Genomic DNA, 16,363 nt, shown 5'->3' on the forward strand with positions numbered 1-16,363 from the left:
TATTGTTCCAGTTTAGCAGTTATGCTTAACTACTTTCGCAAGTATTAAAAAAATAGCAAAAATCTCCTGCATGCATGTGTTTTATGCTTACATTTTTAATATGGGGACAATAGTTAGAACATCAGTATCGTAGTTACTGTAGTGACAAACGATAAGTCATTTTTTGCAGGTCAGTTTAATGGAACTTATTATTAAAATCACAAACATCAAAATATAATCTTTGAAATGTAAACATAAAACCAGAATTGATGTTCACAGAAGGAACTGAAAAATTAATGAAAAGTTAAAAATTACAACTGCACATTGGGTTTGTTTGAACAAAAAGGAAGTTGCAGATTTTAGCTTGTAAAACACGTTCTAAGACCAAAGATCACACAAACACTATTCAGAGGGGTAAAGTACAAGCAAGATCAACTCTAAAGAAAAGAGTCAGAAGAATATGGTAGGAATGATTAATTAGCATGTTAAAGAGAGGGCCCTGCTATAGGCTGGCAGTAAGTTCATGGTGTACCCCACCTTTCAAATTATGTTAGGGGTGAAGGGCTCCACCACCCTGTGACTCTGAGGCATCGAGCTTCTTCTTAAACACACTTCTATGAGAAGACTTTAAGTGCAGGCTAAAAACGTATTAGTTTCTGTTGAGACTAAAGACTGGGGGGACAGAGTATTTCAGTCTGTGGCAAGGTTATTATAGCTCACTAAAACTAAACTAAAAATTAAAACTAGATGTGAAAAAGAAATTCAGTAAAATAAAAAAATCTAAATATATCATATTTTTAAAAACTAAACTTATAAAAAGTTAAAACAAACTGAAATTAATCTGTGAACTTTAAAAAAAATGTTCATTAGTTTTCAAAGAGTAAATATAGTATTAGTGTTTGTTATTTGGGGGGAATTTTTTTTTTTTTTATCAAAACTTGCCAGATGAGGCTTTGATGGAAACATTTATTGAGTCTTTTGATGTCTACAAGACTGTGAGCATTGCACGATCCAATAATAATGAATAGCAACTAAAAATAAGACTGAAACTAATAGAAACTAAACATTTTCAAAAAAAGTAAAGATTAAACTGAAACGAGCAAATTCTCTTGGGTATACTGCAACTAGACTGAATTAAAAGCCAAAAGTCAAAGCAAAATAAAAATAAACACTAATTAGATCATTACAAAAACTTGAATAACTCTGGTCTGTGGATAGTCTCCCACTCTGTGGACTCCTTTGAAAAGCAGTTTAAGACTTTTATTTTGTTATCACCATCTTTTATTATGTTTCTTTTTTAAATTGATTGTTTCTATTAATTGTTTTTTAATTTCATAGGATATTTTGTTGTGATTATCCCTAGTGTTTTTATTAATTCATTTATTTATGTATTTTGTTACTTAGGAACTTGATGAAGGGAAACTTTTATTCTCTTTTAACCCACTAGGTGGTACCATGAGACAACATTAAAAGGCTAAGATGAATACAAGACTGAAATAAAAGATTTGAAATATGCAGGGAAAGAAAAAAGTTGAATTTTTTTATTTATCTTAATCCTGTTACAAAGAGAGAATATCATTAAATGAACTATAAAGATTTCTTTTTTTATGCACATACTGAACCTATAAGACGATGCAGTAACCCTTTCAGACCGAACGGTGGCGTTCATCATGTACAGATACAGTTTATTGAAGCCGTTAATGCAGAAGAAGAAAAACGTACACAACAGAGATGGCGTCACCCGGCGAGGCATCGGTGGATGAGACACACGTGGGTAAAAAGAAGAAGGTAAATATAGATAAATAATTTCTAGAAGCATATCGTCGCAGTCGTTTGAAGCTATTGGTGACTGCAGCTGAGGAACGCAATTTTATAACTAATAAACAGTAAACGTAAGGTAGTTTTTTCTTGCTAGCGTCAAGCGGCTAATGTGAGTAGCCCCACACGGGGGCGAAGACCAGTGTAAAAGGTTTCTGGGCTTAAATAACGAAATACGTTATAGTCACTTCTTCTAACTTGCCACTGTTCGCTCCTATCTTACAGCTGCCTGCTCGGTACTGGCAGGAGCTCCAGGAGGAGGAACGGAAGGATGAAAACAAAGTTAAAAGCGACGGAGAACAGAGCAAAGAGGCTCTGCAGCAGGAGGAGGACAACACACAGAAGGCAAAGAAGCGAAAACAAGACCAAAGTCCAAGTGATGGAGAGAAAGTCAAGCCAGAGGTAAGAGTACACGAATTACTATTGACAGACAAAAATCACGCCATCATTTCTTGCTCTTGCTTAAACTGTTTTAGTGAGGTCCTGTGTTGCACTAGAATATGTTTAAGATTCAGTTTGGGGTACCCTTATTTGCACTAAACAGCCTATGCATCGCCTTTGTACTGCTATTACACTGCAAAATCTTCCAAATATCCCCCAAAAAGCAGATTATTATGTAAACAAAGGTAGCCAGGCATGCCTAATCTCCCATGATGATTCATGAGCATTGTACTGAATCTTTTAGCAGTAATATTTAAGTTTGAAGCACCACTTACGACCAGAAGAAGATAGCATTTAATGTTTATCATGATTCAGTCTGCTTTTACATTTTAGTATAGGTAATATGGGACTGTATATTATATATTGTTCTAACTAATGTTCATATTCTTTCAGAAGTCTGATCCATTCCCAGGCCCTGCTCCTATTCCAGAAGACAGATTGCAAAAATTCAAGAGGAAAGATAAACTTAAAAAGGTAAGCATCTGAGTGGCTCTTCTTTAAAATAGTATGCTCTTTTTTTCAGCGCTTGTCTTTCATCTGATTTCTCTTTCGTTTTGTAATAGCCTCACCGTAAGCAGCACAAGCTGAGAGATATCATAGCTCGCTCAGAAGACGCTTCAGAAATGGCCCAGAAACAAGCAGCACGGTTTGACCTTCTCCTCCCGGAGGAGGCAGGGTAATGTCCTTTAAATGATGCTCACCTCTTTGTGTTAGATCGTACTCTGTGACAGATATCATGTGATTTAAAAACACATGAGTGATGTTTGTCCCTGATCTCAGGTTTTTAGAAGGAGATGAAGATGAGGACACGTGTATGATCTCACAGGAGGATATTGCGGAGGCTGTGGACATAACATCTGGAGCAAAGGTACTGAGACCTTTTTATCAAATAAATGTTTCTTTGTTTGATAGGTTGTTTGTTTTAACAAATTGTACCTGAAGTGTGCACTGAAGTTGGTTAAGAAAATAATGGAAACTTATACCTGTCACCATCATACTTATGTAGTTCATCACCAACCATTTTTGCGGGGGAGAAGATGGATTTTAAAAAGGTTTTGTGTGAATGTATAAATAACTTATTAAACAGAAAAATTTGCACAGAAATTTTGAAGAAACACAGATTATGGGCTTTTGTTTGGTTTTGCTGACAAATTCACACACTGGTGATGGCAAGCTACATTATTATTACTATTACTATTTAACACATTTATTTTGCAAGCAAAGGTTTGCTGGTTCAGTTCCAACCGTAGACATAAATTTGCTATGGAGTTGTCACGGGAAGAGATTCTGCAGAGTGAGTGTTGTTCATTTCTTGCTATCTTCTCCTCCTCAGTATTTTAATCTGAAACTGTCTCAGTTTGGACCGTATCGATTGGATTACAGCAAGACTGGACGGTCAGTATCATGCAGCACATGCTTATCTGTGTGAAGTGTTTTGTCTCTCTCTTGTGGAGAGAGAGACTGATATTTAGTGATTTAAAAGGCCAATATATCAGCAGATGGTTTAACATTCAACAAATTGCTCCATCATGTAGTGGTGGGTTTTTTGTTTTTTTTTTTGTAAAACACTGATTTATGTCAAGTCCACCTAAGTTGTCAATGGGCTTGGCAGGACGACTCACCGTTTCTAGAGGAAATGCTAAGTATCCTTTATAACTTTTGTAATCTTCTAAGCAGATATGAAACGTACATATTTATTTCCAACTCTGTCTTCCTGACAAAAGTAGATTTTGACATTAGGCCTTCATTATTTCTAGCTTCTTTGCTAATTGGCACACTCACCAGTTAGTACAAGCAAAGGAAATAAACTTTTCCTTTCTTTAAGCTTTTCTGAGATTCTCTGTGCTTGGAAAAAAAAAACTGTTACTAAAGGCTGAGAGTGCAAATCAACAATGTTGGAAATTAAAACAAAGACATGGAAAGAAATTAAACCACAGCTGAGGTGAACCTGCAGAACTGAATGATCATTCCTGTTTTTACAATAAATAGATTTATTTAGATATAAATAGAGAGACTTCATAAGTTTAAGTTTTGCAAATATTTATGTTCTCTTCACTTCAGTCACCTGCTGCTCGGTGGGAGGAGAGGCCATGTTGCTTGTATAGACTGGGCGTCGAAACAGCTGATGTGTGAGATAAATGTGATGGAGTCTGTCAATGATGTGAAGTAAGTCATCCGCCTTCATGAAACACAAAGCAGAAATAAAACTTTGATTATCTTCTCCAGACTAAAACAAATTTCTGCCTTTGTTTAGGTGGCTTCATACCGAGGCTATGTATGCAGTGGCTCAGAAGAAGTGGCTTTATATCTACGACTCTAACGGAATAGAGCTTCACTGCATCCGAAAATTCAATGACGTCCTTCGGATGCAGTTCCTCCCCTATCACTTTTTGCTCGCCACAGCGGTGAGTTCACAGTAATCTTTTTTTCTTTCAATTTCTTGCATTTCCATTTCCACAATAATTAAAAAATTATGTAATACAGTGGTCCCTCGTTTATCGCGGGAGTTATGTTCTAAAAATAACCCACGATAGGTGAAATCCGCAAAGTAGCCAGCTTTATTCTTTTACAATTATTATTGATGTTTTAAGGCTGGAAAACCCCTCACTACGCACTTTATACACTTTTCTCAGACAGGCATGAACATTCTCACGCTTTTCTCTCTTGTTTAAACACTCTCAAAGTTCAAACCTTCGTAGAAAAATAAGTCCAGTGTTATAGAAGGAAACCAAAGATCAAACCCTGTTTTCAGGACCAGAACATGGGAATAGAGCAGCTGCGAGAGAATTCAACATTAATGAATCAATGGTATGGAAATAGAGGAAGCAAGAAGAATGAGTTGAGTAACGTTTGACTTATCTGACTGTTTTGTTTCGCTTAATGCGCCTTATAATCCGGTGTGCTTTATAATCTGAAAAATATGGTTCTACCTTCCTTTAGCATGTCTAGAAGTCCAACTTTTTGTGCGATGGTTAGCATCTTCCTCTGCCTTCTGGGTGCTACCGCAGGTGCCTTTGACGGTGCAAAACATTTCATCGACATTGTTGTTTGTTGGTGAGAAAAACTTACAAACATACAGTGCAGCACTTTAGCGTCACACTGCTAGCAATGGAAGATTCATGTAAATTTGAGAAGCTATTCTGTACTGTACAGGAGACACAGCACGAGATTGATTTACGATGGTCTGCAGCCAATCAGGATGCAGAACACAATGCGCTGTTAAAAAAAAAAAGCATGCAAAATTACACCCAAAAAAATCTGCGAAACAGAGAGGCCGCAAAAGGTGAACCACGTTATGGCGAGGGACCACTGTATTTTCTTTTTATTAAGCTTTAATTTTCTCAGGTCATAGTCTTGCTGTTATTAAAGTTACCTTTCTTGCTTTTGTCAGCTGATTAATTTTTTCTGGCTTCTGGCAGTCTGTGTAACTCTAGATAAAAATAAAAGCTTTTAAAAAGCTAAATCGTGGTAAGACGATAGCCAAGTTTCAGATTGAATTTTGGTAAATGCGTGCAGACTGTTTTCCTGCATACAAACAAATGTCATTTCCTAGTCGGGCTGGCCAGATTACGAAGGGAAACCAGTAATCTGCCAGTACAAAAAGCCCCCAAACCTTTTCTTATAAGAGTAAGCTGAGTAAGAGAGTAGGGCTGAAACATTGTTGCAATAATGACAACGTGTTGTACAATACAGAAGAGTAAAGATAACAGTTTTGAATGTGTTACTGTGACAGTTTAGATGTTACCATGATAAATATACACGAGTCAAAATTGTTTTGTTTAATATTTATTGTTGACAATAAATTTATAAGCAAAATTAGATGCCCTGACTATCTGTAAAAGGTTTTTTTCTGTCTTCTTTAGAGTGCTACCAGTTTCCTGCAGTATTTGGATGTGTCAGTGGGAAAGGAAGTGGCAGCTATCTGCACCAAGACTGGCCGACTTGACGTGATGTGTCAGAACCCTCATAATGCCATCATCCACCTAGGTCATGCCAATGGCACGGTCACCCTATGGTCACCAAACCAGAAAGAAGCCTTGGTGAAGATGCTCTGTCACCAAGGGGGCGTGCGCTCTGTCGCTGTGGATAAGACGGGCACGTAAGTCACATGAGAAGAGGAAATGTTTTGTAATGTCTGTAAAAGATACCTGGATGTTGTTTCACAATAGTCCTAGGCACTAAAAGTGACTTGCTAATACCAGGTTGAACCCCTTGTTGCCTCCAGAACAGCCTTAGCTTTTCATGACATTAATGCAACAAGATGTTGGAAACATTCCTCAGAGATTTTTGTCCGTATTGACATGATAGCATTACACAGTTGCTGCACATACACGATGTGAATCTTCCAATACCACGTTAGATAGAAATCTGGTGGTTGTCGAGTTTAATTTGAATACAGCGAACAAAATGTCATGTTCACGAAACCAGTTTGAGATGATTCATGCTTTGTGACATGGCCGAATCCTGTTGAAAGCAGCCATCAGAAGAGGGGATTTCATTGTTAGCAGCAATTCCTGGGTAGGATGTGACATTTAAATAATGCTCAGCTGGTACTAAGGTAGGATGGATCCATGCTGTCATGATGTTTTCGCCAAATTCTGGACTTGGAGTCTGAATATTGCAGAAAAAATCAAGACTCACTAGATCAGGCAGGGTTTTCCAATCTTCCACTGCCTGATTTTGGCGAGCACTTGTAAATTGTAGCCTCAGTTTCCTGTTCTTAGCGGCCAGCAGCGACACACAGCGAAGCCTGTCTGCTTCAGTGTTCGGCATGCTCTTCTGCTTACTTTCATTGTAACCAGTGGTTATTACAGTTGTTATTGGCTTTCTGTCAACTTGAAGCAGTCTGTCTGTTTTCTCTGGCATTTCCTCTGAGATCTGCCACTCACTGCGGCTTTTCTTTTTTTTTGAATCATTCTCTGTAAATCCTAGAGATGGATCTACTGAGATCTGCTGGGAAGATCTCAGTGGATGAGCATTTTCTGAAACAACCACGCCACATTCAAAGTCACATTAATCACATTAGGTGGCCACTGAGTATATATTTTACTTTATCTTATAAGAACTTAGTTTTTGTTGTTGTTGTTGTTGTTTTTGTGTACACTTAACAAATGAATCCAAGTTCGGATCTTTGAATCCGAAGTCAAGGGTTTGGTGGGATGATGTTGTTGATGTTCCTGACAAGTCCTCTAGCCTCATTTAGTCACATGCTAACAAAAACCTTCTCTTTGAGATGTAAAAGCTTCAGCAATCACAAGGGAGATGTTTATGCACATCTGGTATGTCTAAATTTTGTGTTAAATCAAAAAATCCTTGACTTAAAAACAGGAAAACCCATGCAAAATGTTTTTTGAATTACAGGGTACATTATTGCAGCGGTCAATGATTTTGCACTCAGTTTTTTGGTGAGCAGTTAATTGCATTTTTCTCTTGGTCCACCAGAAAGTAGTCTTTTCATTTAGTTTTTTTCCTCTTTTTTTTTTTTTTTGACAGATACATGGTGACATCTGGCATGGATAAGAAGCTGAAGGTGCATGACGTTAGGACCTTCAAGCCCCTAAAGTCATACTTCCTTCCTGCTGGAGCTGCCTGTTTGTCACTGAGCCAGAGGGGCCTGCTATCTGCAGCCACGGGGGATGTTGTTCAGGTTATCAGAGCCACACTTTGCACATTTATAATAAAAAAACATTACATCCTGCAAATGTGTCCATCAACACATGCATTTCTGTTTGAGCAGCAAAGAGACAGGGGTTTTCACAAACCGATGAAACCTGCTCCTATCTCATGCAGTACTCCAAAATCCCAACTGCACATCACTGAAGTAGATAACATGTGTCTGTTCAAGGCTGATCGGTTGATACGTTGGCTGGAATAGGGGAGGGGGGACCAATGGAGTTCACCAGTAATGGGAGAAGCACACAAAAAAATCTAATATAAATAAATATAGTGTGAAAAGTGGCTGCAGAGAGGACTGTTAATTATTTTTTACAATCAGTTTGGCTTCTGCTCTTGGTTTATTATCACTTTGTTCTTCTCTAGAGCTGACTGACAGTCCAACATGAGCAAGTTTAACAGACTGGTTATACATATTTTATACACTGCTTCAAATTCAAATTTTATTTGTCACACACACACAACCATACACAGTATGACATGGGGGTGAAATGCTTGTAGCTGTACAATGCCCGACCATTAAATGACAGAAAAAAAGTTTTACAATATTTACAGGTTACTACAAAATTTACAAATTAACTTAGGAATTTAAAGTAAAGAATGTGCAAATAGCAGAAGAGATTATAAAGATTATAAATTATAGGAATTATAGGAAATTTGTGGTGGTGCGTGTGGTGATGTGTGTGAGAGTCCAGTCTTATAGTGACGTGTGTGGGAGAGTCCAGTCCTACACCTGGTTCAGGGCCCGAATAGCCTGGGGGAAGAAGCTCCTCCTCATTCTCTCTGTTTTGGCCTTAAGGGAGCGGAAGCGCTTCCCAGACCTCAACAGTGAGAAGAGTCCATTGTTGGGATGGGAGAGGTCCATCATAATCTTCCTAGCTTTGGACTTGCACCGCTTGGTGTAGATGGACAGCAGGTCAGGGAGCTCTGATTGAATGATGCGTTCGGCTGAGCGCACCACTCTTTGCAGATCTCGTCTGTCCTGCTTGGTGCTGTTCCCAAACCAGGTGCAACTGTTTGCCGTCAGGACGCTCTCAATGGTGCAGGAGTAGAAGTTCTTGAGCACCTTCAGTGGCAGATGGAAGTCTCTAAGTCTTCTGAGGAAGAAGAGACGCTGACGGGCTTTCTTAACCAGGGAGTTGATGTGGCAGGACCATGACAGGTCCTGAGTGATGTGGACACCCAGGTATCGGAAACTGTCCACTCTCTCCACTGGCGTGCCACTGATGATGAGGGGTTTGTAATTCCTCGCCTGCTTTGTAGTGAAGTCCACGATCAGCTCCTTAGTCTTGCTGATGTTTAGGAGGTTATTCTCCTGGCACCAGGTCTCCAGGTTCCTAATCTCCTCCAGGTAGGCCGTCTCGATGTTGTCGGAGATCAGGCCCACAACAGCAGTGTCGTCAGCAAACTTGACAATGGAGGTGGTGTCTGATGTGGCTACACAGTCATAAGTGTACAGTAAGTACAGCAGGGGGCTTAAAACACAGCGGCACTCCAGTGCTGAGTGAGATGGAGGGGGAGACTTGTTTTCCCACCCTCACTGATTGGGGTCTGTCTGTGAGGAAGTTGAGGATCCACTGACACAGTGATGAGCTGAGTCCTAGATCCGTCAACTTGGTGAAAAGCTTAGAGGGAATTATGCTTCCATCGATGATCAACATTCCAGGCGGGCTGAGTCCTCAAGCATAAACAAAATAGTAATCTTTTACAAGGGGTGCTTTTATAGGGTGAACGGCTAACATAGAGAAACACAATGCTTACATTTTCACCAACGATATATTTAGTATCAACAGAGTACCCGGAAAGAAGTCACACAGACAAATGGAGAAGATGCAAATTCCACACTCTTTGACCCCATAAGGCAAAGGATTTTCTCATTTTTTTCAAAAAATAGAAGGTAAAGATTAAGAGATTTATTTTTATTGATTTATTATTATTATTAGCAGTGGTTTGCTGTGGGTAAACACTGATTGAAGGTTGAAGTTGGTGTTTCAGAAAATCAAATCTAATGTTGCGTTAGGGTACAGGAAGTGGCTGATATTAAAATAGTACATAAACTCGCATGTAAATGCTAGAAAAAAGGTGTTTGATGGCTATGAGAATAGGTTTTCCCAGGGTAACTGCAGAGGCAGTTCTGATGCACACTCAAGTCATTTTGTTTTATAAGTAGAACTGAAATATGACAAAACCTGCTCTGTTCAGAACATTAGAGCATCAAGGGTGACTCCTAGTAGGCTTTCAGGGGGTAAAGAGTCCTACCTATTAGCTTTTCTTTATTGTCCTTTATTTTACTTTCTTTATTTTCCATCATGCTGTTACATAATTAAAATCAAAATCCAATTTATGATCAAATAAAAGAACCATAGAAAAAGAATAAAATAACATAAATTATTGATGCATGTATCAATGTGATGGGATGTGAGCAGGGATTATACTTTCCACGTCTGCGAGTTCAATTGGGTGCCAGTATTTTAAGTTTCATCATCAAGTGATTAGTCTGGGTGCCTGTCTGTTTTGTGGAACTGCGCAGACTTGTCCACAGAGATTTGATAATTTACAATCCACCAACTACGCATCTTCCCACACGGTGGGCTTCCTTGAGCAGAGCCCCTGAATGTCTTCGCCGAGTTGGAGCTTGGCATGCTGTTGTTCGCTCTCTCGTTCCAACACAGCTGTAGGATGGAAGGGCAGAGCACGTCGTACACCCTTGTTGTCTTCCTCAGCGTCTAACGCAGAGATCTTTCTTAACTTTTGTGGTTATTGCTGTGGTTCTGGAATCTTCTCATGATGACTAGCAGGACCCCAAACAGCACGACCCTTGACCTCAACCGCTGCCTGGGCCATTAGCTGTCACCTGCCAACTGGTATTCCTCGCATCTTGCTCTATCGCACCTGAGCAGGCGCCTGTTGCCTAGGTGACCCCCTGATGTATTTACTAGCAGGTCATATATCAATTAAGAGTGTCCGTTACTGTTGTAAAAATAATAATAACACTTATATCACCTACAGTAATAGTTGTTGTCTTCATCATCATCATATAAATATGGATATTTATATGGAGATGAGTCATAATGATAAAGAGAAGGAAAAAATAAATAAAAGGTTGGGAAGGTGTATTGGAAGAAACTGCGAAAACGATTGTGTCTGCCCTGGGCCACTGGCAGTGGAGCAATACAAAAGAAACGCGACTCAACCGCAGGCAGTGCAATAGAGCTAGACCAGCTGGTCAGCAAGCTGTTCTGAACTGTGTATAATAATAATAATAATAATAATAATACTAGCGATTTCCCTCAGGTTTGATGGTTGCCATGGTTACCATGGTTGCCATGGTTGGCAGCACTTAGATGTTTGGACCAGTCATACAGCACTAATTCAACACCAGACCCCATCTGAGGAAGCCAAAACTGTGTACAACACACACCAAACGAGCTCCCAGACCTTGAGGACTTGTACCTCCAATTTTAACCTGACAACAGTTTTTGGAAGCACTTTATGATAATGTTATACTGTTAAGCATTAGTATGGTGTTAGCAAGTGCTTAATTTATCATTTATATAGCATTACTCCTCCTTAGTATGCCATTTTTAAATACAGATTTATCATTTGAACTATGATTTTGATTATTACTAGCAGTAATATATTAGTAGCAGTGATAGCTGTACTTGGTGTAAGAGTAACAGATGGATAAACATATGTATTAACGGAGCAGTAATGATATATAAATGATGAAGTGCTTGCTAATCCCTTACTAATACTTTACTAATGCTTAATAGTTTGACGTTATTATAAAGTGCTACCCAGTTAAAAGCATTGATCTAATAAGATCATATTTTTTCACATATCCCTGTAATCTAAACACTCAGGCTGCTCTAAATGCTCAATGTCAGAAAGGTCTTCTTCACTGAGCAGATATCATTAATATGGCACATGGCTCAAGTTCTATTTTAGTTAAACTTATTGCAGCCCTTTTCTTTAAACTGCTGCAGTCAGGTGACCCATTTACCAAAATGCAGAAACACCAAGCAAGCCGCACACCACATGCATGATATATGCTTTACCTTTTCAGTATGAATAAGAGGCTATTGAAAAGTTCCATATGGCTTTTAGGAGTTGAACATATCTTGGTGTCTTTACTTTAATAAACAGTAGATATGACGTATTAATGTTGTATGTGGAAATCCTTTATCTGCAGGTGTACAAGGACGTATGTAGCATGCCAGTGACTAAACCGTACATGGCTCATAGACTTCGAGGAACAGTGTGGGGGCTGCACTTCTGTCCCTTTGAGGATGTCCTCGGAGTTGGGCACGGAGATGGTTTCACCAGCATGCTCGTACCAGGTCACTCAATTTTGCATTACATCTGGGCATGTACCTTAACTACATTATGTAGGTTAAGGCCAAAGTGAAAATTTTAACAAAAATATGGGTGCACTAATTTGATGATTGATCCTAATGGGTTGTTACAATTGCTACATTCACTGAAGCAAATTTATTTTTTTATTTTTTTGTAAAACCTGGCATACATATTACTGTTGACTAAAACTGAATGCAACGCATCATTTACTATCATAGGTGCTGGTGAGCCTAACTTTGATGGTCTGGATGCAAATCCATACCGAAGTGCGAAGCAGAGGCAGGAATGGGAGGTTAAAGCACTGATGGAGAAGATTCAGCCAGATCTTATCAGCCTTGATCCCACTGAGCTGGCACAAGTTGACCAGGCCACCTGGGAACAAAGGCATCAAGACAGGGTTGAAGTTCTGGTCAGTGTCTTAAAGCAACTGTGCATTTACAATTATTTAAGATGTATATCTGTATATTTTGATATAAGATATAGTAGGCTAAATATTATTGCCACCCATCTGAAAGCATGTTTTATCTTTTTTTTTTTTTTTTTTTGTCTCAGGGATTTGATCCACTTGCTAAAGAAAAGTTTGTCCCCAAATATAAGAAAAAAGGTCGTAGTTCTGCAGGAGCCATTGAGAGGCGCAAGAAACAAGTGGCTCATGAGGAGCAGAGGGTAAGTAGTCCAAGTTAGGAAATGAAATTTAATCACATCTCACTGACTTTTATGCTGTATTTGCAGGCCATGGCTGATCTCTCTTGACTTGTTTACTCCCCAGGATGTAATCAGAAAAAGCGTGGAGGACAAAATGAAGATGGAAAAAGAAAGGAAGGAGCGAGAGCGGAAGAAGGCGGCGTTATCTACCCAGAAATCAGCTCTGGACAGATTCAAGAAATAGAAAAGAAACATGCTTTGTGCAGCTGAAAGCCCAGTGGCATTCTATGGGAGTGACCTTTGAACTTTGCATAAAGAACACGGTTTTTTTGGTTGTTTTTTTTTTGTTTTTGTTGCACACATAATTCCACTGCAGGGAGCAAAACACCAACTGCTGAAACTCTGGGAATAAGGGCTTGCATTGTGACGGGCAACTAATCAATTTTGAGTGGAGCAGCGGCGGAAGCTATATTTGATGTCTGCATCCTGTTTGCATGGGCAGATGTGCTAGCTGGGATTGATTTCACCCAGAAGTTTTAACCTTGTCAGATGGTGTTCTTTCCTCTGAACTTGCTGAGCATATGTCAACTGTGTTATAATTGGGTATAACTAAATTCTAAAAATAAACAACATAATGCCAAGCTTTTGAATTGAGACTATTATTTTGAAATCACGGAACTGTTATTACTGAATCCAAACCAAGCTGGAATATATTTACCATGATTACGTCTTTGGGTGGAGTAAAATTCCTTTTATCAAATTAGAACAGCAGAAATTTGATCATCTGAGGAACTTAAAGGTTTTGGTATTTTAAATATTTTATCATGTTTTAATTTGTATGTGCGTGTGGCTGTTTTTCTAGGATTCACATTTTACGTGGTTTTTTCTATCGATGCTTATCCTAATTTAAGTATTTCAAACTAACTAAATCATAGCAGCATGACAGACTGTCACAACTGTTTGCTACTTTGCTGTATATTTATAGAGGAGGAACAGTTTTATAGAAATGTTCAATCCTGCTCAAAACAAAACACAGACCTATTTTTCATTACTGAGTAGTTTATTGGTTGCTTTAATCTAATACATATTTTTCCTGAGTACAGTGGATCAGCGTTTCCCTTTAACACTGTGGGTGAGAATAACAGCCTGAGGTTTTATTGACAAATGGCAGCCTCATTGAAAATGTATGTGATCCAAGCCTGACACAGTTGACCATAAAACTCACAGCATTGCAAAGCTGCCAGTCAGTGTGTAATCTTGCCATAAGAAAGGAATCTTATAAGTAATAGTTGTCAGATGCATAAATATTCAGATGTGCATCATATTAGTTTTATTTTCAGTTGTTTAAGAAAATAATTATCATGCATTCGGTTTCAGCTATTTAATGTAATGTGAAGCCTTCATGAACCCCCCCAAAGATCCCTGTATCTAATTGAGGTAATCCCTTCGTATTGTGTGTGAATATTGTGCCCTTGTGGCTGAATAACATCATAAATCCCTCCTTTTTAAAAATAAATAAATACTCTAGTCATTATTGGTGATTCTAAAACTTCATTATTGCTGTGTAATAAGCCTGTGATTTTATATCGGTCCTATTTTTTTGTGAACATGCATTTAAACTATTACGGTATACTTGGCCTAGACTACAGGCCTGTGCAGGTGTTGAAAGTAGCAGCCTATAATCATTAGACTTAGTTATCTAAACAATGTTGTTTTAATGTGCAGTTGCTGCGTGCGTCCTTACTGTAAAGCATCAGCATGCTAAACTTTGCTCTACATCTACAGTTCGTGTCAGTGTAATAATGTGGGAGGCAGCAGACACCCCTATACTACAGCTGATCCTGACAGCCCCCTTTACTACCAGCGGATCTTCCCTTTTCAGCAAAATAAGATACATAAGTACATTGAGGTGTTTAAAAAAATAAAGCTTTCAAATTAAACAAAGTAGCATTTTCGTAGTGCACGTGTAGCTTCACAGCCTAAAGAGCACTTGTGCTGTTCACAGTATTGAAGCGAGGCACAGCCTCCAAATAAATCCGAGTTTGCTTTCCGTTAATCCTCACAATCCTTGCTCCAATCCCAGAGCTGTGCCCAGCATCGCCCGGACTTTGCAAATCCCCAAAGAAGCACGTACATTCAACCAGGAGCAGGGAGGTGGTGAATGCACATCAGCCCAATAGTGTAGCATGTCTCTGGGTGGGATGTGGTGGATGGACACCATGGCCTGATAGCAGCAGCGTCCGTACGGCATACTTGGTCCACCGGAGAAGAGAGGGCAGTGTGAGGGGAGCACTCCAGCTGCCCGGGCACACAAGCCTACAAACACATCCTCGGGCGGAAGAGGTGTGGATAAAGGTGATGCAGAGGCTGCCAGGGAAATTTTGAGCAATGCAGACCGGGACAATACATAGGCTGTGCCACTGCAATAGTCTGGAAAGACAGAAGGAGGGTAGGCTCCTGAGGGTAGGTAGTGCTTGCTGTCCGGGTCCCGGTCGGGAGCCACATGGAGATGCACCCTGCCAAGGTACAAGTCTCCTTGTTCATAGGGGTTACGGCTCTTATTCAGAAAGTGTAGGAGAGAGCTGGGATTGAACAGGACATCATCATCCACTTTGGCCATGAAGTGAGCCTGAGGGCAGAACCTCCGGGTCCAGCCCAGCATGGACAGAGTCTTCAGGGTGAGGTTGGAGTACGTGTCCAAAAAACGCCCCTGAACCAGGTCTCCCTTCTCCCGAGCCTCTTCTATCAGCAGCTTAGCCAGTCCGGGGTCAGACGCCACACCGACCATGAAGAGGGTCATAACCCGCAGACCTCTCACCTCCACCTCCCCTCCCCAAGTGTCCCTGATGGCTTGGCGAGCCCTCTGATTGGCAGGAGCCGAAGTAACCATCATGATGAGGTAAGGCTTGGCACGTTGGCACACAAGTGGGCTAGGCATGAGCAAAAATTCCTCTGGTCTGGTAGGAGGGACGCTTTGCGGTGGGATGATCCCGATGTGCGGCTCTACCACCGTGTTCATTCCCATGGAGGTGACCCATGATTCAATGAAGTCCACGAAAAGCAGAGCCGACAGGGCTGAGCACGCTATCACCGCGCATAGAAAAGGCAGAATCCCAGGCTTGCTACCCCTCTTTCCTGCCCGGGTCTTACATACCCATAATGCGCGTCCGATCATGACCAACCTCTGCTGAAGACCGCTGTGGCCGCCACAATCCCCCCTCTTAATCCTTGGCTGTCCCTCGACTTCACAGCTAGAGGTATCTCCTTGTCATTGCGTCTCTTTTTCTTTTGCTTTTTTTTAACCTTCCGGCGTCCCCCTTCGTTCCTCTTTCGGTCTCAGTTACAGTAGGAGCAGCAGTAGACTGTGTCAGTGGGAGGATGCGCCAGCTTTTAGTTTTGTGTTGATGCTGCAGCTTGATTGGATTTTGAGAAAGTAGGGTTTGCAGCTGCG

At 40.1% G+C, this 16,363-nt stretch overlaps 2 protein-coding genes across 3 annotated transcripts; one reads left to right on the forward strand and one right to left on the reverse strand.

Annotated features, from left to right (window-relative positions):
• The first annotated feature begins 1,626 nt into the window (after positions 1-1,626).
• On the forward strand, positions 1,627-13,562 carry wdr46 (WD repeat domain 46). Of its 2 annotated transcripts, none has more exons than XM_040008382.1 (14): positions 1,627-1,767; positions 2,023-2,199; positions 2,635-2,712; positions 2,802-2,914; positions 3,019-3,106; positions 3,572-3,633; positions 4,300-4,404; positions 4,493-4,643; positions 6,102-6,337; positions 7,732-7,885; positions 12,104-12,251; positions 12,486-12,676; positions 12,820-12,933; positions 13,037-13,562. In XM_040008382.1, exons 1-14 carry the CDS (start codon positions 1,711-1,713, stop codon positions 13,154-13,156), a joined length of 1,794 nt encoding a protein of 597 aa, XP_039864316.1. In that variant the 5' UTR covers positions 1,627-1,710; the 3' UTR covers positions 13,157-13,562. The 2 variants fall into 2 exon arrangements, with proteins under 2 accessions (XP_039864316.1, XP_039864315.1); XM_040008381.1 differs by having other exon boundaries at positions 1,636-1,767; positions 2,632-2,712.
• A 1,409-nt stretch (positions 13,563-14,971) lies between these two features.
• Positions 14,972-16,087, reverse strand: b3galt4 (UDP-Gal:betaGlcNAc beta 1,3-galactosyltransferase, polypeptide 4). Its single transcript, XM_040007603.1, has one exon. The coding sequence runs from the start codon at positions 16,085-16,087 to the stop codon at positions 14,972-14,974; it is 1,116 nt and encodes a 371-aa protein (XP_039863537.1).
• Positions 16,088-16,363: the final 276 nt, after the last annotated feature.

Source organism: Simochromis diagramma, unplaced genomic scaffold (assembly GCF_900408965.1).
Source record: "Simochromis diagramma unplaced genomic scaffold, fSimDia1.1 OVJJ01000545.1, whole genome shotgun sequence".
NCBI classification, from domain to species: domain Eukaryota; kingdom Metazoa; phylum Chordata; class Actinopteri; order Cichliformes; family Cichlidae; genus Simochromis; species Simochromis diagramma.

What these genes read in the sequence shown, in the direction of transcription:
- b3galt4 (XM_040007603.1), bottom strand. Translation starts at nt 16,087, where the DNA reads ATGATCGGACGCGCATTATGGGTATGTAAGACCCGGGCAGGAAAGAGG.
- wdr46 (XM_040008381.1), top strand. Translation starts at nt 1,711, where the DNA reads ATGGCGTCACCCGGCGAGGCATCGGTGGATGAGACACACGTGGGTAAA. An exon ending in ACGTGGGTAAAAAGAAGAAG is followed by an intron (nt 1,768 to 2,022) that starts GTAAATATAGAT and finishes CCTATCTTACAG; the next exon opens with CTGCCTGCTCGGTACTGGCA. An exon ending in GATTACAGCAAGACTGGACG is followed by an intron (nt 3,634 to 4,299) that starts GTCAGTATCATG and finishes TCTTCACTTCAG; the next exon opens with TCACCTGCTGCTCGGTGGGA.